This window comes from Sander lucioperca, chromosome 5, assembly GCF_008315115.2.
Source record: "Sander lucioperca isolate FBNREF2018 chromosome 5, SLUC_FBN_1.2, whole genome shotgun sequence".
NCBI lineage: Eukaryota > Metazoa > Chordata > Actinopteri > Perciformes > Percidae > Sander > Sander lucioperca.
In genome coordinates, this window is record NC_050177.1 from 32,099,459 (window position 1) to 32,124,058 (window position 24,600).

The following is a 24,600-nucleotide window of genomic DNA, read 5'->3' on the forward strand; positions in this document are numbered from 1 at the left end:
TCCTATCCCAGAATGTCTGAGTAAGTGCATGTGTGAGACCGCGCGTTGATGTGTCTAAACAAAGGAACAAACTATTCTAAACCGTTCAGGAACCAGATGTGAAAAAGTCAAGCCTCCGAAGAAGCAATAAATCCTGACAGATGAATCAGTAAACTTGAACGGTATGGTATCAGGGGCGGTGTTCTGAACTGGCTGAGAAGCTATCTACATAACAGGCAACAGTTTGGGAAGATGGGCGAAAACATCGGCTTAATCTTAGCACAGAGTTTCCATTTCAGCTCAGTGTGAGAGTCTTTACTGTGTTTAGCTGTCATTTACAGCCACTCTGCTTTCTCTCCTCTCTGTTGATCTATTCAACAGACAGTTCACAAAGCTCTATTGTCAATAAAGTAAAAAAGAAAAGAAAAAGTTTGTCTAATCCACTATCTAGGTTTGTGAAATACCTCTGTTACTTTAGAGTGGTTGTTGTGTCCTGGGGGCTATTTCACATAACCAGGATAAGGGATTAAGCCGGGATATTCCTGTTATCCTGGATGAATTAAGCCTTGACTCGGTTTCACAACAGCAGAGGCAGATAAGTTATAAGTTATTATATAGTTAAGTTCATATTGTTGTTAGAAGTTTGATGAATATATTACTGCAGATGTTGAGATAATTAGAAAAGGCTGATAAAGTTACCAAATGTGTTTTAAATTAAGTCAGTTACTAATATATAGTGCTCTACATGTGTGTTTCTATACCAATGCACCGTAAATTATTCTAGTTGATTAATTTTTTGTATTCTTTAAAGACTATAATTTGGGAGGATTGTACATTTTTAAGAACATCCTAATAGTACAATCCTCCCAAATTATAGTCTTAGTTCCCTGGACCAGTAACTATATAGTGTAGACTACTGTACCTTCATGTAACAACAGGGAGAGGACACCTCAATGGTTTTTGACCTTAAATTTAGCTGGGGGGGAATAACTGATGAATATACTCTGTTACATTCATGTTTACAGTGTGCATTATATTTATCACTTCATTCTCTTTATAGTTTCTAGATTTTAGAGTCCAATGTCTTCAGTGTCTTTCTGTTCTATGTCCATATATATGAGGGAGCAAATCATATAATATGTAGAGAAGGAAACTCAGCCTCTGTAAAAACAAAAAACACGTGAGAACAAGCGTGGCAGATAATAGAGGACCGACTGAATGATATATCTAAAAATATACATTTATGAACTACTGCTCTTAACTGAAACCATTCAATGAGTCACTTGTCATTTGCAAAAATAAACAGTTGTACAGTGTGCATTAAAAGCGAGCAGTGGAAGTTAATATGACTTAGGACATTTATATTTTAGCCCATGAGAGAGAGAGAGGGAGGAACAGAGTGAAAGAGATTTTTATTCATCATATTCTAGTGTTGTAGAAAATGGATCTTCATGGTAAATTTCCTGAGTAACATTATCTTCTTCTTACTTTTAAGGCAAAGAGTGCAACTGTTAATTTGTTCATCATACTTCCACAAGAAGCTGCTGCTCACTCTGTATAAATTATGAACAATGATTATTCTCCATTTTAGCATCAGGAAATCTGTTATCAACCTCACGGTCTGTTGAGGAAAGCCGTGAACGCACATCTATCCGAAATACTTCATCCTGACTCGACCTAGTCTCTCCTCCTCATCCTGACTCGACCTAGTCTCTCCTCCTCATCCTGACTCAACCTAGTCTCTCCTCCTCATCCTGACTCGACCTAGTCTCTCCTCCTCAGCCTGACTCAACCTAGTCTCTCCTCCTCATCCTGACTCGACCTAGTCTCTCCTCCTCATCCTGACTCGACCTAGTCTCTCCTCCTCATCCTGACTCGACCTAGTCTCTCCTCCTCATCCTGACTTGGCCTTCGTGAAACACACCAAGCCAGGCTGCACAGATTAGACTAGGTCAAGCCTGGCTTTATCAGTTATCCTGGATTTATAAATTCTACTTTTGTGCGATACCCCCCTGAACACTGACCTGAACATGGCTGGTATCAGAGTCCCAGTCTGCTGCTTGTCTTCTGGGGACCTTGTTGCTCCGCTGCTCCAGGTTCTGGTTGTCCTCCTCCATTCCTCTCTTGTCCTGAAATCCAGCAGATGTCCACTGGGGCTGCTGGACTCACTCTGGATTCTGTTCAGTACAAATCAAAGCAGCAGAGATATTCAGGAGCTGCTGTCTCCTCTCGTTTTCCTCACATCCACACACAACTAAAACAACAGTCGGAAAACTCAGAGCAGAGGCTGGAAAACTGTTCCATTTCCTTCCTAGCTACACAATCAACTCAGAGGAGTTTGGAGAAAACAGCATTATATTAAACTGGGAATAAATCTAAACAACTGTACAATAAAAGGTTAACATTATTTAAATTAAATTCACTCAGAGCATTTACTAGCCTGCAGTTTCCACCTTTCACAGTATATAATATCTGTTATAATGGATGATAACTTTCAGATCCATATGTAATGCGTGTGCAGGTTAGTTCCAGTGGTGTAGTCTACGTGATACGCAGGAATACGCAGTATACCCACTAAGAAAGCTCCAGGATTTCCATATACCCACTTAAAAATGCCCAATGATACTCAACAACATACTTTCCATTATATTTTTGATATATTTTGAATTGTCATCTGTTATTTTCTTCTTCACGTAAGCTAAATAAAGGTATTTCCATCATAAATTGGTGCATTAAACCGTATCCAAATGCAACAAAAATGCAGTTGCTGACGCTCAAAACTTCCCTGGGGGAGGACACCCAGACCCCCCACTATGATATGCCCCCCCCCCTTCCCCAAAGGCAGATTCTGGCCAATATATACAGTACAGTATACCCACTACAATACATTAGACTACACCACTGGTTAGTTCCCCCAACAAATATGAATGCCTGAAACTGGTTTCTCAGCAGGCAAATTATTCAATTCATAGCTTTAAAAAACATTTGTCTATTCTAGCGAGTCAGCTTCCAGTAATATTACAGTTAGCTCCAAACAGTGGCCTAGGTTTTAACAGACACTCTGCTCCAACTCCTCTTTAACACAACTAAAGACATTTAATGATACAGCCAACACTGTCAGCTGCTCCCATTGTTCACCTTCCTCTAAAATATGACAAACACTAAAGCAGAACCAGAGAAGCCAACACGGTAGAAATGTAGTGGAGCTTCATTATTTCGGAGAGTTTCCCTCTGATATTCTGTCCAATCAACAAGCGACTGCTTCCACCACGTGACGTGTGTTTACAGTGTTTGCTGCGTTTGATAAAGTGCAGTGTGACGCAAACCGAACCAAATGAAAAATGCAACAATGTTACAACTTCAGCCCCGAATCTCACCGAGCCCACCGAACTATAGAGGAGACACTAACGGAGCACACTGTTGCTCAGCAACGGACGTTCTGTTTACCTGTATCTTAACAACAGCAGAATGGGAAGCTAACGCATGCGCAGCTCTGTCTTCTATTCGCTCTGATAGCCGTGTAAAAGAACAGTTATTAAAGTGTTTACCTGAGTGTGTGTGTGCGGGTTTACCTGGAGCTCTGTCTTCTTCAAACCGTTCTTATACTGTCTATGTTTAAAACTCACTAATAAACTACACAACTATCCCGCCGCCAGCTCGAGAGCACAGTGAAGCAACGAGACTTCCGGTTTCCTCCAAGTCAGGGATTTTCAGATTAAAAGTTTAAAATGAAAGAAGGCCTCCACCTGGAGGTCAGGAGGGGAACTACAGATACACATTCAGTTAATGAATCAGGTAGTGGTGGACTGGAACTGAGTACATTTACTCAAGAACTGTAATTAACTCGAGGTACTTGTACTTTACTTGAGTATTAAATAATGTACAGCACTTAAATAATTAAAACAATTTGTAAGTATAAAGAGAAATAACTAAATATAATGTAAGCATTTAAATGAATGTTTCTACCAGACTCCATTTAAATAAAATAGCAATATCATGATTATTAAACACACTTCATTTATAGTCGATAGAAATAGAAACAAAATATATATCAACTGTTCCAACAACAATAACCCCTCTGGTTTGGTTGAAATAAACTCTTAATTCACCCATTTCCATGTGGAAATATGCTGGCTCTATACACGCTAAAAGTCCTGATTATTTACATGGAGTCTGGTGGGTTTGGTGATGGTGATCTCGGGGCTGTTTCATGTTAAACTAAAAGGATCTTACTCTTTAACTAAAAGGTCTATCTCTGTAGGGATCCTTTCATAATGTTGTCAGACTCTTAGAATAATAATCTGAGTCTGTCAGCGGCAACAACAGAACTTTTAGTGGATGGAAACTTTACCTTTTAATTAGGAGTTTAAACACAGACACAACAGGAAGAATAAATCCATCAAATCAGGTCACAAATAATCAGCATGTGGCCTTGTTTTATTTCATTCATTTTGCATTTAGTTGTTCCACATTCCCAGACATTTAAAACAATTCAATCATTGAGGTTATTCTACAAGTCAGATGAATAAATCAGCTGTTTACTATCTGACCTGGTCTGTTTCCTGCAGAAAATACAAACAGGGAATATAAAATATCAGAAGAAGATTATTAATTGAAAAGTTCACACCTCTCTCTCTCTCTCTCTCTCTCTCTCTCTGTCTGATGTTCAACAGAATTTTGAGTCAACTGATGAATGAAATCATGATATGATCAAATGAACAAATGATCTCCCTCGAGATGAAACGTATAGATTTTATTAAAAGCATTTAGAAACATTAGACTATATGATGATTGTTTAGAGAAACATTTGTTTTCCAAAATTTAAATATATTACAATATGAAACAAAATATAAAGGACATAATAGTAACCAATAACAGTTGATTATAAATTTTTTAGATGTTACATATCATGAAGTGTTTTTAGTCCAACAGTTCAAATGTTGATAATCCCAGAGATGAAAACAGATGAATGTTTTTGTGTTTGAGTCTCAGATCTGCTTCACAGTGCAGAGTGTGTGTGATGGTGAACAGACTGAACTTTGATTTCAGCAGCTGATCTTCAGTCAGTGTTTCTGTCCACAGGAGAGACTCTCAGTCCTGCAGAGGACACAGAGACATTGAGGAACCAGGACAGAGCATAAACCCAGGATAGAGAGGTTGAGTGAATGTGGTGTTGAAGGTGTGGAGGTGGATCAGTGAGTCCGAGGAGACTCTGTAGAAGGACAGAGAGCCAGCAGGGACGTCCACATACACTGCTACTCTGTTAGAAGAGGGGGAGGAAATGCGTGTTTTTCTGTTATTGTGCCTGACAGAGTAACCATCTTCATCAGAGCAGTGTAGTCTCCAGGACTGATCATTCCTTCCAAACATACACCCATCTTCACTGCGTCCTTTCCTTCTGATTCCTCTGTAACTCACTGATATATGAACCTCTCCTCTCCTCTTGACCTCCCAGTAACAGCGACCAGTCAGACCATTTCTACACAGCAGCTGACGGCAGGTGTCAAATCTGTCTGGATGATCAGGATATGACTGATACTCCTTCACATATGTCACCTTCCTGTTGTTGTCAGACAGTTTGAGTCTTCTGTGTACTGTGTTTGTGTCCAGTTCCAGTTCACAGACATCTGATGGAGAGAACAAGACACGATACAGCTGCAGGTTATCATCTGATGATTCAAACGTTCATTTCATATTCAGCTGTGAGTGATGTTTAACAATCCAGTTCTAACAACATGAACAGTTAGTGAACATGAGAGTCAACATGTCAACAATGTTCAGCTTCTTGTCCTCGTGTTGACCCGATGATGACAGCTGATGATCCAAATCTAGAAACATGAACTGAATAAAGTCTCACTAATAAAACTGTCACATCTTCTTCTACTGCAGCACAAAGCAGCTCTGAACCATCTGCTTTCTAAAACTGATATTAGCTGATGTTCACTTTATAGAAATACCAGTTTATGTATGAAAAATTAGTATTTATGGTATGTTTGTGTCTGTGTCTTATATCTGATACCAGGTCTCCATCAGGGAGGAACTGGAAGATAAATCTACCTCAACTCACTTTATTCACCTTTTAAACATCTTTGTGACATTAATTATGCCGTGTTGTGTTTATGAACTGTGAGTTTTTTCAACGCTTATTTATTAAAAACATCCAGAGAAGAAAACTGAAGGCTACTTGAACACAACAACTTATGTGTGAATAAAAAATAAAGAAACAAAGTTAGCTTTCTGTTGGCTCGACTGTTGATTCATGTATTTATGTATTTATTAGTTCTGTTGGATCAACGTGTTCAGTTTGTTCCGTTTGTGGATTTTAAATTAATTCATTAAATCCTAACATCTTTCCAGCAACAAAAACAGAAACTTATCTCATAAGAGAAATTTATCTTCATACTTCAGGCAAGAATATCTAAAAATCACAAATACTGTTAAATAAATATAAATAAAGTCTTTATTTTATACAGTTAACTACATGAATAAATGGTGTTTCAGTTCATAACTGGGTAAATACAATGAAAAATACATTCCCCATAATCCTTTGTTTTGAAGTGAAGTGTAATGTATTTTCAGTGGAGTAATCTAAGTGAATTATTTTCTGTATAGCTACACTCCTAGCCAATCAGATGACTTTGTTGGGGAGTAGAAAAGAAAGGAGGAAGTCAGAGAGGACATGTAGAGCACGTTGGAGGGAGAAACATGCAGTCAGCAGAGGAGAGAAAAACTAACTTTAATGTCCAGCTGACTGATGTTTGGAGACTAATGGACTTTTAAAGTTTTGACACAAGTATCATTTTTGCAGCTAACAGTTGTGTTCAACTGTCAGTTTGGTAACTTGTTATCCGTAGTTTTAAGTGAAGTTCAGGCAGGTTAGCTGTGTTTTTGTTTTCACTAGCTTTCGAAAAGTGTTAAGTGTTAACTGTTGATGTTTAAGCTAGCGCCGCCATGAGGGACAGTCAGCTGTAAACACCAGCCGCAGCTTTCACCGAGGACCGGGAGAAACCAGGAAAGTTTGGAAGAGAGCACTGGCGTCGAAAGACTGCGCAGTTCATATATAGATAATATAAGATAGTGTTGCTGTATTTCTTTCTAAGTTCCTAGAATTGTGTGCGTGCAACTACCAGTAAGCATAAGCGCCGATTTATGTTTTCTTCCGAGGGTGCTGACTGGCGCACGTCCTTTTAAAAAAAAAGTAGTCAAAAATTTTTTGTATTTCAGAACCTTAGGAAATGGACAGTGGCCGACACAAACAGACACGCCTATTAACTTGATAATAAAGCAGGCTCTCTTTCACCTCAAGACAACGCCACTTCTCACAAATACAGATAGGATTGGAGATGAACACGTAACTGCGATCAGCTTCGTGGGAAATTAAGAAGCAATTCCACCTGTCTAGTAGCCTAGGCACACTATGACAGACGCTCCACTTAGCACCAACTACAATGTTTAATTTTAAATGAATGTAGGCTACTGGCAGTCTGGCACTGGGTGCTCAGTATTTTCCGTGGGTGCTCGAGCTCCGGAGCACCCACGGTATCGGCGCCTATGCCAGTAAGTAATACTGATGTTTGTTGTTCGTTTTACCTCTTAATAATGTTACACTGTGTTTATTGCACTGCAATAATGTTGTGGCACGTTGCTGCTCGTTATTGTATAATGGAGTCTCGCACTGCCGGCGTGTTTAATTGTTTAGAGCACTGTATATTAACAGAGGTGTTATTTGCAAGCCTTACGTGTCCCAATTCAAAAAATATTGTATGTTGATCAATGTGTAACATTGTTTATGTTAAGGAGGAATTCTGCAGCTCATAATTATTATATGTTCAGCTGAATTTAGCATGTTGTGTATTGCTGCAGTTAATGTGCAGCAAATTAATATTTGAACAGGAATATAGTGTACTACTGCATTTCTAGGTTTTGTATTTGCTTAGTAATAAGCATTTATTATAACACTGCATTTAAGTCATATATAACAAAACTATAATTTAAACTCTTGATTGTGTTTGTTTATTATATACCTTTTACTTTGATTTTGATTTATGCCTGTATCTCTGTTTCAGAACCACACACACTTAAACCTTTATTCCAATAAAACACATAAAAGGAACATCTTGTCTTCATTCTGATCGATGCCCCCTGGTGGCCACAACCTTTTAAAGATAAAATATACAGTCCTTCCTAGTCACCAAAACACTTGTTAAATACCACAATAACGATATAATTACGAAAAATACAATGATAATAAACTATTTCCCCATTTCCTGTCTGTTTCTTAATTCTCAACTGTACAAATGTAGTGTTTCAGACAGAGGGTGAATACAGGTATATGCAGACAGACAGTATGAGAAAAATAAAGTGTTTTTTTAACATTAATGGGGTATTCATACCAAAAACAGGCGCTTTCAAGCGCGGTTGAACGCAGCTTAATTTCACAGAGAGAGAGAAAGAAAAGAGATGAGCGAGACATAGCGAGTGCTTTGTTGTTGCTGGAAACACTCAGCTGTTCCGCAAACTCCCAGGCAGTTCAGAGCTTGTGTTTGATGTTTTAAAACTTTCTTGTGGCAGAGATAGAGGCAGTGATGTTTCCGGTTTCCTGTACGGGACTCTCTCAATCCGCCTCAAACCACACTGACAAGTCTGATCTCTGGATACATGATTGGCCAGTGTGAGTTAAGTAGATTCACAATGGAAGCACCGTGCTTTTGTTTCTTGATTATTTCTTTATAGTTGCTTTTGTCTATATGATAACAGTGGTAAAGGGAGATTTAGACAATTCACCATCAACTGCTAAGCACTCAGGAACCTGTTCAGTAAAACATTGAAATAATAAGTAACCTCACCTAATATTATACTTCCAGCGCCAGGAAGGAGTTAAACTAGTGTAACACGCAGCTGAGTTCTCTTAGAGCAAACTTAAAACACACTCACACTTCCTCAGACCAGGTCTCAGTCTCTGCGGTCCACCATGGTCCACCCTGCAGGAAGAAACAAAGACACAATCAACTTCATACTCCAGGGCTGTGGATAATTGAAAAATGTAACCATCATAGTCAGGGCCGGCCCTGTACATCTGGGGGCCCTTTGTTGTATATGCCCGTCAAATCCGAGGCCATGTAGTGAAGGTGTGGCGGGGACACAGGCAGAGGGCAGCGGGTTTCACTCTGTATGTAGGCAAGCAAACATGATCCTTGCTTGTTGCTCTATCACCAACACCGAATATTTCATTACCAACATTCATATGGTTGCCATGTCAGTCAGAATCAGGTAATGTTAGATAGGTCACGGTCTGGGTCTATGGCCTTAAGCAGCCACTTAGTTCGCGTATAGGGAGGGCCGGCTCTGAAATACAGTTTTGAAAGACACTGAGCGTGAGTATGTCAACTCTACAGCTCTCACTACAGCTTGTTCAAGTCACAGTCTGGGCAATGCTGCTAAAGCTGTCGCGGTGTGGTTACACTTATTCTGAGACAAGCACAACAGCATTCCCTATGCCCTGGTGACAGACTGACAGGGTTGTTTGGGAGGGAAAATAAGATAAATATGTTTGGCTTATTTTTTTCAAATTAAATTAAAATTAAATTAATAATATTATTTTGTTAGAGAGACAGTAAGCTACTAAAAAAAGGTACCGTTGGGTACTGGTACAGAATTTCAGCAACCTATATTGGTACAAAAGATGACTAGGAGAAGTAAGTACTTAATTTGAATGTACGTTGCTTAAAGGGGTGATAGAATGCAAAACCAATTTCACCTTGTCATAGTTGAAAAACGACAGTTTGGAGGGTAAATAGGACATACATAGAACCTCAAAATCCCATTGACACCCCTTTCCTCTGCAAATCTCAGAATTTGAAACTGCTGCTAAAAACGAGCGACTCTCAACAAAGCTAAAAGTTGACGTCAACTCCTCAACTCCTAGTCTTTGTCACGCCCCAACATTTGCATAGGCTACACCACTGACCTGAGGTCAGCTTAGTCTTCTGAATCTAGGTAGGTCACGCAGATCTCAGAAATGTTATAGCTACATTGTTCACCTGCCATTTCATTACTAAATTCACTTCTGAGACTTTTTTATGCAAGAAATGAACTATGTAGAGGTCAAATATGGGCTGTTTTATGAAAATTTATGGCTAATTGCAAATTTTGTCCGACTGTGTGTCGCAGTTCAGCAGGAGCTCAGCAGGCTAATGTGACAGCGGCCGGTGCTGCCTCTCCGCCCGGCGTGTCCTCCTTCACAGGCCCCAGCTGGCTGTGAGCTAGATGGATCTCCATCACGAAGGGAAACCCGTGGCGCTCCATACCCACGCAAAGTCACCGTTTTTGGTTACTGGACTACCAAATGCCAAGGCCCTGACAGAGCTCCAGGGCCTGCAGCTAGCCGCGATCTTTACCCATAGGACTGAATGGACACTAACAGCTAACAAAACCCCTCATATTCACAAAAATGCATTAAATTGAAATCGGACACAAGCGTTAGCTTTATAAGACCTTAGGGTAGCTGTAATATAAGTGGCGTGACGAAATTCAAACTGTAAATATATTATAGTTATGCCGAAAGTGTAGCTAGCTAGCTAGCCCAGATCTTTACCCATAGGATTGAAGGGACTAGTGTCCTTAGGGTAGCTATAACATAAGTGGCGTGACGAAATTCAAAATGTAAATCTGCTATAGTTATATATACACTATAGTTATGGCAGACGGCCAGCTCCGCTGAGCCCCGAGCCCCGGTTGTCCAGTAACCCAGAAACGGTGATTTTCTCCTGGGTATGGAGCACAGCAGGCTGCCGCTGTCTCTTCAGACTGTGTGGACCATCTGAAGTCCGACACGTCTTACCAAATTTGCAATTAGCCATACATTTTGGTAAAATGGCCCATTTTTGAGCTTTATATAGTCAATTTCTCACATGAAAAGTCTCAGAAGTGAATTTAGTAACGAAACATTGCAGTGTCTGAAATATGAGACCTGCTGTCTCGTCTCCAATGTATCTGTATTTGGTTCCTCGACCAATCAGCGTGCAACTTATCTAAATATTCATGAGCATAGCACATTTGGAAGAAAAGCTCTCATTCCAAATAGGGCTAAAACACAGGGATGCATAAGGACCCATAAAATAGCAACAGGGCAATTTTCAGCCCAATCAATGTTACATACCCTATTAGGAGACATTAAGGAACAGTGTGAAATACCCTATATAATCATTATATCACCACTTTAAATTGATAAGTGAGTTGATTAAATCTTATTTTGTTAATGCCAATTGAATCGTTCCAGACCTCTGACCTTCAATAAAAATCAGATACACCTTTACTCAGTGCCTTCATTAAACATGAACCAGAGTCCCTTAGTACGTGTCTGTCCGTCCATACCTGAGAGTGTCCAGTCTCCAGTTTGGATCCTCCAGTAAAGTAGAAAGCAGCGTCACTCCTGAGTCTCCTGGATGATTGTAGCTCAGGTCCAGCTCTCTCAGATGGCAAGGGTTGGAGCTCAGAGTTGAGGCCAGAGAAGTACAGCCTTCCTCTGAGATCATACAGCCTGAGAGACTAAACTCACACACACACACACACACACACACACACACACACACACACACACACACACACACGTCATGTTAGACATTCACATTTGTTCACTGTTGTCCCCAACTAAGGATTTACTTAAGAAAAAAGCGCTTGTGGTATCCTTTAAACCACCAGGAGGAATAGTTATGACCAAAAAAGTCATAAAAAAACATATCCATGCACTCTGGGTTGTTTACAAAAAATACAAAAATTGTTGTTGTGGCTGGATATTTGTTACTTAAGTCCTAACTGAACACCAACCTGAGAGTTTCCAGTCTGCAGTGTGGACTCTTCAGTCCAGGAGACATCAGCTCCACTCCTGAATCCTGCAGGTTGTTGTTACTCAGGTCCAGCTCTCTCAGACTAGAGGACCAGGAGCTGAGAACTGAGGACAGAGCTTCACAGCTTCTCTCTGACAAGTTACAGCCACTTAACCTGAAGAGAAATCAACAATCAAAAAATAAAAACTATTACATAATTTTGTTTACTCTAAATAAAAACATAATTTAATCTTGATAGTTATGTGCACGTACAGAGCTTTGTTGGAGGCTTTGACCACTGGCAGCAGCCTCAGAAGAGCCTCCTCTGAAGCAGAGTATTTCTTCAGGTCAAACACGTCCAGATCTTTTTCTGATGAAAGTAAGATGAAGACCAAAGCTGACCACTGAGCAGGAGACAGGTCATCTGTGGAGAGACTTCCTGAACTCAGGGACTGTTGGAGCTCCTCTACTAGAGAACCATCATTCAGTTCATTCAGACAGTGGAACAGATTGATGCTTCTCTCTGCAGACATATCCTCACTGATCTTCGTCTTTATGTACTCAACTGTTTTCTGATTGGTCTGTGAGCTACTTCCTGTCTGTGTCATCAGACCTCCTAGGAGAGTCTGATTGGTCTCTAGTGAAAGACCCAGGAGGAAGCGGAGGAACAAGTCCAGGTGTCCATTTGGACTCTGTAAGGCCGTGTCCACAGCACTCTGGTAGATCTGTGAAGATCCATCTTCTCTGGTTTCAGTCTTTTGGGATGTTGGTTGTTCTTCTGACAGCAGATTGACTCCAAAGTTGATGAATGTCAGATGAACATGAAGAGCAGCCAGGAACTCCTGAACACTCAGATGGACGAAGCAGAACACCTTGTCCTGGTACAGTCCACTCTCTTCTTTAAAGATCTGTGTTAACACTCCTGAGTACACTGAGGCTTCTCTGATATCGATGCCACACTCTGTCAGGTCTGAGTCATAGAAGATTAGGTTGCCTTTCTGCAGCTGCTCAAAAGCCAGTTTTCCCAGAGACTCAATCATCTTCCTGGTCTCTGGACTCCAGTGTTGATCTATCTCAGATTTTCCATGATATTTGACATTCTTCAGTTTGGACTGAACCACCAGGAAGTGGATGTACATCTCAGTCAGGGTCTTGGGCAGCTCTCCTCCCCCTCTGGTCTTCAACACCTTCTCCAGAACTGTAGCAGTGATCCAGCAGAAGACTGGGATGTGGCACATGATGTGGAGACTTCGAGATTTCCTAATGTAGGAGTAGATTTGGCTGGCCTGATCATCATCTGTGAATCTCTTCCTGAAGTACTCCTCCTTCTGTGGGTCAGTGAACCCTCTGATCTCTGTCACCATGTCAACAAACTCAGGAGGGATCTGATTGGCTGCTGCAGGTCGTGTGGTTATCCAGAGGCGAGCAGACGGAAGCAATTTCCCCCTGATAAGGTTTGTCAGCAGCACACCCACTGAGGTGGACTCTGTAACATCAGTCAGGATCTCAGTGTTGTGGAAGTCCAGAGGAAGTCGACACTCATCCAGACCGTCAAAGATGAACACAACCTGGGACTCTTCAAACCTGCAGATTCCTGCTTCTTTGGTTTCACTAAAGAAGTGATCAACAAGTTCCACCAAGCTGTACTTTTTCTCTTTCAGAACATTTAGCTCTCTGAAAGTGAATGGAAATGTGAACTGGATGTCCTGGTTGCCTTTGCCTTCAGCCCAGTCCAGAGTGAACTTCTGTGTTAAGACTGTTTTCCCGATGCCAGCCACTCCCTTTGTCATCACTGTTCTGATTGGTTCATCTCTTCCAGGTGGAGTTTTAAAGATGTCTTCTTGTCTGATTGTTGTTTCTGGTCTGTTTGGTTTCCTGGATGCTATTTCAATCTGTCTGACCTCATGTTCTTCATTTACCTTTAAAGTTCCTCCATCGATGATGTAGATCTCTGTGAACATCTTATTCAGAACGGTTGGGTTTCCTGCTTTAGCAATCCCCTCAAACACACACTGGAACTTCTTCTCCAGGTTGGACTTGAATTTGGGGCGGCATACTGTAACACGAGTTCCTGAATAAACAAACAACAATCAATCAGTTTTAAGAAAAACAGCTTTGGATCTGATGCAGATGCGTGCAGTGTGTGTGTGTGTGTGTGTGTGTGTGTGTGTGTGTGTGTGTGTGTGTGTGTATATGTATATATATATATATACAGTGTTGGGAGTAACGCGTTACAAAAGTAACGCAATTACAGTAATGTATTCCTTTTTGCTGTAACGCAGTAATATAACGCATTACTAATTAAATTTCGGTAATATTATACTCGTTACAATCTCAGTAACGCGAGTTACAACGCTTTTTTTTTTTAAGAATTCACCAACACCGCGACACATTTCTTCACAGGAAAAAAAAAAGCCGTATTATTTTCCTGTCGCTGTATTCGATGGTTGAGATGACTGCAGAGACAGATACATTTGCGAGATGGATATTATTTTCAGGAGTTATTACACTGCGTTGAAGTGAGCTGTCCTGTTTCTGTTCCCGTGGTCAGAACCAGAGACGGTACGGACAGCATGTATGTCCCAACAGGTGACGGTACATCAGCGGCTGACAGATAGATATAAACATGTCGGGAATTAATGTTGAGGCTTGCTAACACGTAAATATCATTGCATTTTTATCAGCCGTGGAGAGTAACTATGCCTGTAGTGGAATGGCTTCGAATGACGACCAAAAACGCTTGTCTTTTACTGTGACCATATGTTGCAGTTTTACAAACAAGAAAGTGAACAACTTAAGCCTGACAGACATGCTGCTTCTCAGTAAGCTAGCAAGAGTAGGCTACACAACAGACACTACACAACTTCCGTGTAGCTTACTTCAAAATAAAAGCACTTTCTGTGACGGTTCGCAGTAAAACTATATTACTGTTAAATAAGGTTGTGTAGGCTACCTTTTCACAAACCAGCTGTAAATCAAGTACTGTAAATAATGTTAATAGTGAGTTTTAATCTCACTATAATTGAACATTTCCTTTAGAGTGTTTTAACCTAAACATTAATTTCTTATTGAAGTGCTATAAACAAACATTTTACAACAATGCCATACTTTTGAGTATTTTCATTTTCTCCTACTTGCCTATTATACGCTTTACTTATCTATTTTGTATAGCTTTAGTTACTTTGCATATTTATATTAATTATACAAAATATGAATAATCCATGATGTATTAAAGTGGATAAAGAGGAGACTTTATTGATCCGGTGGTGAAATTCACAAGCTGTCACGTCTAGTCCCTGTGTCAAGTTTCTTTGTTTTGTTGGTTTCATGTTTTTCTGCTTGTTTTCATAAACTTCCTGTTTTATTTTGACGGTCTGGGTTTCTGTCTTGTCTTGTTACTTCCTATGTTTTCCCTCCCTTGTGATTGCCCTAATGTGTTTCACCTGTTTCCCTACCTTGTGGCCACCTGTCCCTTGTTAGTCCTCGTTTTCCTGTGTATTTAGTTTCTGTGTTTCCTTGGTGTTTTGTGGGATTATTATGTTACATTTCTGTTGCTGGTCGGTGTGTCTTTCTTCCTGTCGGTCCTCCCTGTGTCAGTTCGTGTCTAACTCCGTGCTTCCTGGATTTCCCTGGTTTTTGGTCTACCTTGTTTGGTTTGGATTCCTTTCGTCATTTCTACACTGGATTAGTTTTTGCCTGCTCATCTCAGGACTCCCTATGTTGTTAAGTATTTTGTTTTGTTGGTCTAATAAATCCACTACTCGAACTTACTCCTGCCTGCCTGCCTGCCTGCTCTCTGCATTTGGGTCCAACCTCCAGTGCCATTCCTTGTCAGAATAATCCCACCATGACGGACCCAGCGGAGTATTTTGAGGACGAACTTTATGATTTGAGCTACTCTCTGATATGTGTTTATGGGGAGTGGAAGAGAGCCTCTAGTTGGGAGGTGAAACAGGCGGCTCTACGGTTAGCTCACCGTGAGATATCCACTCGGCCCTGGCTCAGGAGTTCCTTGCCTAAGTGGATTCAGGACTTCTTAGAGACCCCTGGCTGCGAGCCTTCACTTCAACCTGCTACCCGGTTATCTACTCTCCAGCCTGCTAGCAGTCAGCTACCTCCCTTGCCAGTGTGCAACAAACCCGCTACATGGCCGGTGAGTACCCCTGACCACCAGCAGTCCTATGAGGGTACCCGCCTGGCTGTGTTTTCTGGGAACCGTGGTGGCCGTAAGAGAGGACGTGGGCGACATGGTCCCCGACGCCATGCACAGGTTCAACTGCTGTCCAGCGAGCATGTTCCAGAGCCGACCATTGTGACTATTGTTCCAGAGCTGACTATTGAGCCAGAGCTGACCTGTGTTCCTGAGCTTTCCTGTGCTGCCGAGCTTTCCTGTGTTCCCGTGCTGTGCAGCGGACCTGAGTCTGTGCTGTTCAGCGGACCTGAGCCGGAGCTGTGCAGCGGACCCGAGCCGGTGCTGTGCAGCGGACCTGAGCCTGTGCTGTTCAGCGGACCCGAGCCCGTGCTGTTCAGCGGACCCGAGCCGGTGCTGTGCAGCGGACCTGAGCCTGTGCGGTGCAGCGGACCTGAGCCGGAACTGTTCAGCGGACCTGAGCCCGTGCTGTTCAGCGGACCTGAGCCCGTACTGTGCAGCGGACCTGAGCTGGTGCTGTGCAGTGGACCTGAGCCCGTGCTGTTCTGCGGTTCAGAGCCTGTGCGGTCCATTGGCCCAGAGTCCGTGCTGTCCAGCGGATGTGAACTCATGCTGTCCAGCAGTCCTGAGTCCGTGCGGACCAGAGTTACTGTTCCTGAGGCTACCAGTGTTCCCGAGTCCGAGTTCACCATTGTTCCTGACCCCGAGCTGGCGTGCAGCTCCTCTGACTCCGAGCTGGCGTGCATCTCTCCTGATCCCGAGCTGACATGCAGCTCTCCTGACTCCGAGCTGGCATGCAGCTCTCCTGACTCCGAGCTGGCGCGCAGCTCTCCTGACTCTGAGCTAGCTTGCAACCTCCCTGAGTCCCGGCTAGCGAGCGATCCTCCTGATTCCCCGCTAGCTAGCAACTCCCCAGAATGCAGGCTAGCTAGCAGCTTTCTTGAGTCCCGGCTAGCTAGCGGTCCCCCTGATTCCCCGCTAGCTAGCATCTCCCCAGAATCCAGAGTAGCTAGCAGCCTCTCAATTTCCCCGCTAGCTAGCAACCTCCCTGATTCCCGGCTAGCTAGCGATCCCCCTGATTCCCCGCTAGCTAGCATCTCCCCAGAATCCAGGGTAGCTAGCAGCTCCCATGAATCCAGGCTAGCTAGCAGCCCTCTTGAACCTCGGCCAGCTAGCATTTCCCCTGAATCCAGGCTAGCTAGAAGTCTTCCTGATCCCTGGCTAGCTAGCAACCTCCCTGAGCCTCAGCTAGCTAGCAACTTCCCTGATTCCCTGCCACCTAGTAACCCCCCTGACTCCAGGCTTGCTAGCAGCTTTCCTAGCGTCCCCGAGCTAGTTAGTGTCCCCGATCTTGTTAGCGTCCCTGAGCTTGTTAGTGTCCCCGAGCTTCCTAGTGTTCCCGAGCTTCCTAGTGTCCCCAAGGTGCCCAGTGTCCCAGCACTGCCCAGCTTTCCCGAGCTTCCTAGCTTCCCCAAGCTTCCTAGTGTTCCTGAGTCTCCTAGTGTCCCCAAGCTGCCCAGTGTTCCAGCACTGCCCAGCGTCCCTGAGCTTCCTAGCTTCCCTGAGCTTCCTAGTGTTCCCGAGCTTCCTAGTGTCCACGAGCTTCCTAGTGTCCCTGAGCTTTTCCTAGAGTTTCCTAGAGTTTCCGAGTTTCCTAGAGTTTCCGACTTTCCTAGAGTTCCCGAGTTTCCTAATGTTTCCGAGTTCCCTAGTGTCCCCAGGTTGCCCTTGATCACAGATCCTTGGCTGGCTAGCCGCTTCCCAGAATCCCGGCTGGCTAGCAGCCGCCCCGAGCTTTGGCTGGCTAGCAGCATCTCTGAACCCCAGCTGGCTAGCAGCCTCTTAGATCCTCAGCTGGTTAGCAGCATTCCTGATTCCCGGCTGGCTAGCAGCCTTCCAGAACCTCCGCTGACGTACAGCCTTCCAGAGTCTACGTCGACAGACCTCCCAGAGTCTACGTCGACAGCTCTCCCAGAGTCCAAGTTTACGGGCAAGCCAGAGGCCTTGCCGGTCTCCGGCGTCCCAGAGACTGCCCCTGAGGCTTTGTTGGTCTCCGGAGTCCCAGAGATCTCCCTAGAGACTTTCCCTGTGGCGGTCAGACCGACTCCGGCCCTTCGTGTCCTGTCGGCGGTCAGGCCGACTCCTGCCCCTCGTGTCCTGTCGGCGGTCAGGCCGACTCCTGCCCCTCGTGTCCTATCGGCGGTCAGACCCACTCCTGCCCCTCGTGTCCTGTGGGCACCCCAGTCAACCTCTGCCCCGGTTGCCTGGCCATCTGTCTCCAGCCCAGCTGACCCGTTGCCTGTCTCCAGCCCAGCTGAACCGTCGCCTGTCTCCAGCCCAGCTGAACCGTCGCCTGTCTTCAGCCCAGCTGACCCTTCGCCTGCCCGGCCCACAGAGGGGTTTAGTCTTTGCTGGCCTGCCAGGTCTTATGAGGGGATTCGCCTTCGCCGCCGGCCTTCAGAAGGGATTCGCCCTCGCAGACGGCCTCCAGAAGGGTTTCGCCTTCGCCTCCGGCCTTATGAGGGGATTCGCCTTCGCCGCCGGCCTTCAGAAGGGATTCGCCTTCGCCGCTGGTCTTCAGAAGGGATTCGCCCTCGCAGACGGCCTCCAGAGGGGTTTCGCCTTCGCCTCTGGCCTTATGAGGGGATTCGCCTTCGCCGCCGGCCTTCAGAAGTGATTCGCCTTCGCCGCCGGCCTTCAGAAGGGATTCGCCTTCGCCGCCGGCCTTCAGAAGGGATTCGCCCTCGCAGACGGCCTCCAGAAGGGTTTCGCCTTCGCCTCTGGCCTTATGAGGGGATTCGCCTTCGCCGCCAGCCTTCAGAAGGGATTCGCCTTCGCCGCTGGTCTTCAGAAGGGATTCGCCCTCGCAGACGGCCTCCAGAGGGGTTTCGCCTTCGCCTCTGGCCTTATGAGGGGATTCGCCTTCGCCGCCGGCCTTCAGAAGGGATTCGCCTTCGCCGCCGGCCTTCAGAAGGGATTCACCTTCGCCGCTGGTCTTCAGAAGGGATTCGCCCTCGCAGACGGCCTCCAGAGGGGTTTCGCCTTCACGGACGTTCTTCAAAGGGGCTCTACCCTCGCCAACCTGTTCGGCCGCCTGAAGGCTTCTGCCTTCGTGCTGCTCTCCTTCCCCTGTTGCCGAGGACTCTCTGTTCCCTGTGCCCCAGTGCGCTGTACCCCAGTGACTTTCTGTTCCCTGGTCCCCGGTGGCCTTCTGCCCTCCCTGGGCCTTTTTGCTTTATTTTGTGGACTATTTTTGTTTTCATTTTTAAGGGCCGTCTGGTAGCCGTCCCTTGAGGGAGGGGTACTGTCACGTCTAGTCCCTGTGTCAAGTTTCTTTGTTTTGTTGGTTTCATGTTTTTCTGCTTGTTTTCATAAACTTCCTGTTTTATTTTGACGGTCTGGGTTTCTGTCTTGTCTTGTTACTTCCTATGTTTTCCCTCCCTTGTGATTGCCCTAATGTGTTTCACCTGTTTCCCTACCTTGTGGCCACCTGTCCCTTGTTAGTCCTCGTTTTCCTGTGTATTTAGTTTCTGTGTTTCCTTGGTGTTTTGTGGGATTATTATGTTACATTTCTGTTGCTGGTCGGTGTGTCTTTCTTCCTGTCGGTCCTCCCTGTGTCAGTTCGTGTCTAACTCCGTGCTTCCTGGATTTCCCTGGTTTTTGGTCTACCTTGTTTGGTTTGGATTCCTTTCGTCATTTCTACACTGGATTAGTTTTTGCCTGCTCATCTCAGGACTCCCTATGTTGTTAAGTATTTTGTTTTGTTGGTCTAATAAATCCACTACTCGAACTTACTCCTGCCTGCCTGCCTGCCTGCTCTCTGCATTTGGGTCCAACCTCCAGTGCCATTCCTTGTCACAAGCTAGCTGCCAAATCAAACTTCCCCTGTTATTTTGGTGAAAGTAACTCAAAAGTAATGCAAAAGTAGTGTAACGCATTACAATTCAGAGACAGTAATATTGTAATATAACTAATTACTCTCAAATGACAGTAACTAGTAATCTATAATGTATTACATTTTGGAAGTAACTTGCCCAACACTATATATATATATATATATATATATATATATATGGGCTGTCAGCGTTAATCGATTAAGGGCCGATATGATGCGATACATTTTTTTTTAATCGCATGCCGGCATTTATTAATTTAATTTACACTTCACTCGGCTACCACTCACTACCACTTCCTCATAACACACCCTGCTATTGCAGGCTTCAGGCATGATGGAGAAAGACAGGAGCAATGAAATCCTGAATGGCGCTTTTTATTTTCCAAAACTCCCGGACGGCTCATACACAAGTTGAAAGCCATATGCACATTGTGTAAAGCCGAATTAAAATATCACCAAAGCACGTCAAGCTTGAGCTACCACCTACGGAGCTAAGCATAGTAGTACAGTTAACGTGATGCTAGACCACCGGCCCTAGGGGGGCGGGGGAGAGATGAATGTTCGGAAATAAGAGTTTGCTGTGGCCCACCGTACAGTTTAGTTTGACCAGCGGGCAACAGCGGTGGCCGGAGCGGGCAGTGGTGGTCGGAGCGGGCAGCAGCAGCTGTGGCGGCCAGAGCAAGCAGCTGCAGCGGCCATAGCGGGCAGCGGCCGGCGTGGGCGATCACGGGGGGACATCCTCAGCGGTGAAACACGAATGGGGGCTGGAGCATAACCTAGCTAGGTGGAAAGCTAATGCTAGCCGGCCACCTGTTCCATCAATCCTGCTTGCAAGTGTCCGCTCATTTGACAAAAACTGGACTACATCCAACTTCAATGAAACTCCCAACGCGAGTTCAGAGCCTGCTGTGTTTTTGTTGTTGTGGAAATAACAGTGTACCGGACTATCCAGCCTGTTTCTCTGTCGCCGGGTAAGAGTAGAGATGGGCTGTGTTAACACGGCAGAAATTAGCTGCTCATTAACCGGTGATCACTGGACGTCAGTGAGTAATCAACATTATTTAGGAGTTACTAAACACTATATTGACTCTGGTAAGGATAGGGATTTTTATTTAGGTGCTTGGAGGAATTGTGCAATAATGACAGATTCACACATTTTTCTTTTGTTTACAGTAAATAAATAATTATAAATCTTAAAATCAAGTTCATGAAGTAACTTTCTTTGCATTCATTTGATTCCCAATCAAGATACACTGGTAAAACAATGTTTCCGATTGTTGGTGGTCTAGCATCACATTAACTGTACTACTATGCTTAGCTCCGTAGGTGGTAGCTCAAGCTTGACGTGCGATAGATAGATAGATAGATAGATATGTTCGGTTCATATATCGGTTCAGACATCACGGTTCGGTACAATGGAGGGAAAAGCAAAACAAAAATGCAGAAGGCAATTTTTTTATTGTGCATGTCTCAGGCTGTATCACATAGTCTCTCCCCTGAGCTAGCTGCAACAGCTTGAGTGTATAAAGTAAGATGTAAACAGTAAGTACCCCAAATCATCTCCAGCCTCCATCTGGAACTTGTAAACAAAATAAGACAATCAGCTAGTAGTATGATATGGGAGACAAGCGTTGCTCTCATATGTGAATGCACAGAGCAGGGATGTTAAAAAAAAGCAGCTTCGGTTACACAGAGCAGTTGACGAGTTTTGGCATTAGCTTAACAGCCAAGCTAACAGCAAACAGCAGAGCTAACAGTGGAACTAAGAGCTAACAGTGGAACTAACAGCTAACGGGGGAGCTAACAGCTAACAGCGGAGCAAATAGCGAAGCAAACGGGCCAGAAGGCCATTTGTGGTCGAGGCAAGAAGGGACACAGCTACGTCCGTGTTTGGTTTGAAAGGGACTAGTTTGCCTCATGTGGCCCATGGTGTGTGGATTCACTGGACCGACTCGACATGTAGGTAGGCATGGATGTATTGTAGGTGGAGCTCGGGAGCTTCACAGCTAAGGGGGGACTTCTTTAGGTGTCCCTAAAGAAACACGTATCTAACAGTTGTTCCGCATTACATTAATTAATTTGGACGCAAGTTTTATTTATTTTTATACCGTGTATTCTCCGTGTAAATTCATGTACCGAACCGAGGCGCCCGTAATACATGTACCGTTCCACCCCTAATATATATATATGCAGTGCTTAATTTGTAAAGTGGGAGGTCCCGGAGCGCAGAGGGGGGTTGGATCCGGCGACTCAAAACGGGGGTTGGAGGTAACGGAACCAAAACAAAAATTACACCTGTCTACGTAGCTTCTCTGACTCTGACTAAAAAAGCCTACACAATGCTGTGTGTACATCAGGGCAATGTTTATTTTTATTTCAGAACATGCACTGATACTGCATCGGTGCGAAATGTAAAAAAAATTAAAAAATACACTGCAACGATCGTTTTCAAAAGCAGCAACTATCCATCGGACAATTAAAACATAAAACCCACCGTGGTCTCCACATTCTTGATCGGCAGAAACGATTTTTGCTTGTTTGGGATCCGGCTGGCCAGCGTATTTGAAAAAGTTAAGCAAGCTTTGTTGTCTTTTTGACATTTTTATCCTCAACCAGCACAACCGCCTGTGTCACTTGAAGTGCAGCGCCGCGCTGTTGAAGTGCCTCCCCTCCCTCCCTCCCTCTCCCCCCTCTGTCTCCACTCCCTCCGTCCCTCTCCCCCCTCCGTCTTACCCTGAAAATTCACCTCAAAACGCATTGAAAATGCAAACACAAGACTTTTGTGGAACTCCAATGGGGAATCAAGACTAACAAGACAGATAACAACATTGAACACTACACAAACAGTAGTTTATTTTTTTCATTTAGGCGACTAATTTTTCATAGTGACACAGGAGGTGCCGGATCCAATAAAAAAGGTTCCGGAGCCAACGACGGAGGTGCCGGAACATGTTCAAATTAAGCCCTGTATATATGTATATATGCGTATATATATGTGTGTGTGTATAGTTTTCCCATTTTGACTTAATTTCCTCTTTCCATCATGTTAAATCTTAAATCATCTTACTGTTCTGCAGACAGTCAGCCAGCGCCTCCTGCTCCATTCTCCTCAGGAAGTGCAGTGTGATCTTTAGAAAAGCGTCTCTGCTGCTCTTACTCTGCTCTTCATCCTCACCATCCAACACATCCTCAGCCTTCTTCTGACTCTCTAAGCATTCTGGGTAATCTGGATTCAGAACCTTCTGGATCTTCTTCAGCTCGTTCTTCACAAAGGTGACGATGTTCTCCTCCAGCAGCTGAAACAGAATGATAAACTGAACATTTAATGTAAAGAACTAGAGGTGTGACGTGACACTTAGCTCACAAGATGAGACGAGATTTTAACACTATTTTGAAGAAAACCTAAATGAGGAAATATGACTTTTATTCAATTGAAAGTCACGAAATGAAAAATGAGCACCGTGAAAGGTTTTGCCACAAACTCAAATAGCTTCTATCCTGTATAACTAACCTCTTCAGACCTAATACTTCAATTCAATTTGATTTATAGTATCAAATCATAAAGAGTTATCACAAGACACTTTACAGATAGAAGACCCAACAATTCCAATAATTCCCCCAAGAGCAATCATTTAGTGTAACAGTGGCGAGGAAAAACTTCCAGCCTGTCAGTCTGTCACAAGGGCACATGAACGCTTTTGTCTTGTGCCTGTCAGTCAGTCACCAACTTCCAAATGTCTCAGAAGTTAAACATTACCTGCACGCCGATCTCGCTATTATATTATATTATATTTTATTATATCATATTGCAGCAAACGCTGTCTGCATGAAGTTTTGAAACTGTGACCACACTTGTGTCCCCTTTACCGGCATTGCCGTGTCTCACTGTGACTTTAACAAACTGTAGAGGCAGCGTAACTCTCACTCTGTCTGCACCACACCTCTGCGTGTGTGTGTGTGTGTGTGTATGTCCGAGCTAAGCCCCGCTCTCTGTGAAAGACCAGTTTAGCATTTAATCTGTAGTTAATAGTGAAGCCTGTGTTTGTACATGTACACACCATAAATATGGAGTCCAGGTCGGTTTGATGCAGCTGGGCAGACTGACCATCGAGGCCCTCTGATCTCTCCTGTTGAACTCTGGAGAAAACATCAAGTTTACTGACATTCAATTACTCAAATCTGCACACAGCTTACAAAAGGTGTTCTGATATGGTATCAGGTATGGATTCAATCAGAATGTCATCGGCTGCTCATCTATCAGATTTTATTGGACTCATGATCAAACTCAAAATCAAAACTCAGCCAACAAGTACAAATATCAATTATAACTTCTGGTTTCAGTTGTTTTTTATGGAGCCCCCAAAGGGTCACTGTGAGATTTTTAAATCTGATTTGTAAATCAATGACTGTCCCACCGCTGGTGTGCAGCGATAACCTCAGAACTCAGGACACATGGCTCTACACTGTGCGTCAGTAAATTAGCTGTTATTAATTAAAATATCAGTATCTTATATCATCTGGATGTTCTGGTCCTGGTATCACTATGTAGCAGATCAAAACCACATTTTGTGACATCGTCCACCTCGAATATGAATATGATATATTAGATAATAACAAAGTTCACTTTTAAATTCTTACCTTCCATCAGCAGCTTGTCCATCTTTAAAGGTAATAGGACGACCCATAGACCAGTCACTCTTCATGGACACACAGCTGGGTTCAGGTCCTGGTTCAGGTCTTTGCTGCAGACT

The 24,600-nt window shown here is 43.8% G+C and overlaps 3 protein-coding genes across 3 annotated transcripts in view; all 3 read right to left on the bottom strand.

Annotated features, from left to right (window-relative positions):
- LOC116040282 (zinc finger protein 436-like) overlaps positions 1 to 2,046 on the bottom strand; it is a 188,047-nt gene extending 186,001 nt beyond the window's left edge. Inside the window, exon 1 of the mRNA XM_036001625.1 lies at positions 2,004 to 2,046. The gene's annotated coding sequence lies outside the window, so the exon portion shown is untranslated. The remainder of the gene's footprint in view (positions 1 to 2,003) is intronic.
- LOC116038066 (NACHT, LRR and PYD domains-containing protein 3-like) overlaps positions 1 to 24,600 on the bottom strand; it is a 1,733,742-nt gene that overhangs the window by 914,361 nt on the left and 794,781 nt on the right. The window contains exon 5 of the mRNA XM_036001598.1: positions 24,488 to 24,598. Coding sequence (XP_035857491.1) covers positions 24,488 to 24,598 — 111 coding nt within the window. The remainder of the gene's footprint in view (positions 1 to 24,487; positions 24,599 to 24,600) is intronic.
- LOC116034665 (NACHT, LRR and PYD domains-containing protein 12-like) overlaps positions 1 to 24,600 on the bottom strand; it is a 575,637-nt gene that overhangs the window by 384,097 nt on the left and 166,940 nt on the right. The gene's annotated exons all lie outside the window — the stretch shown is intronic.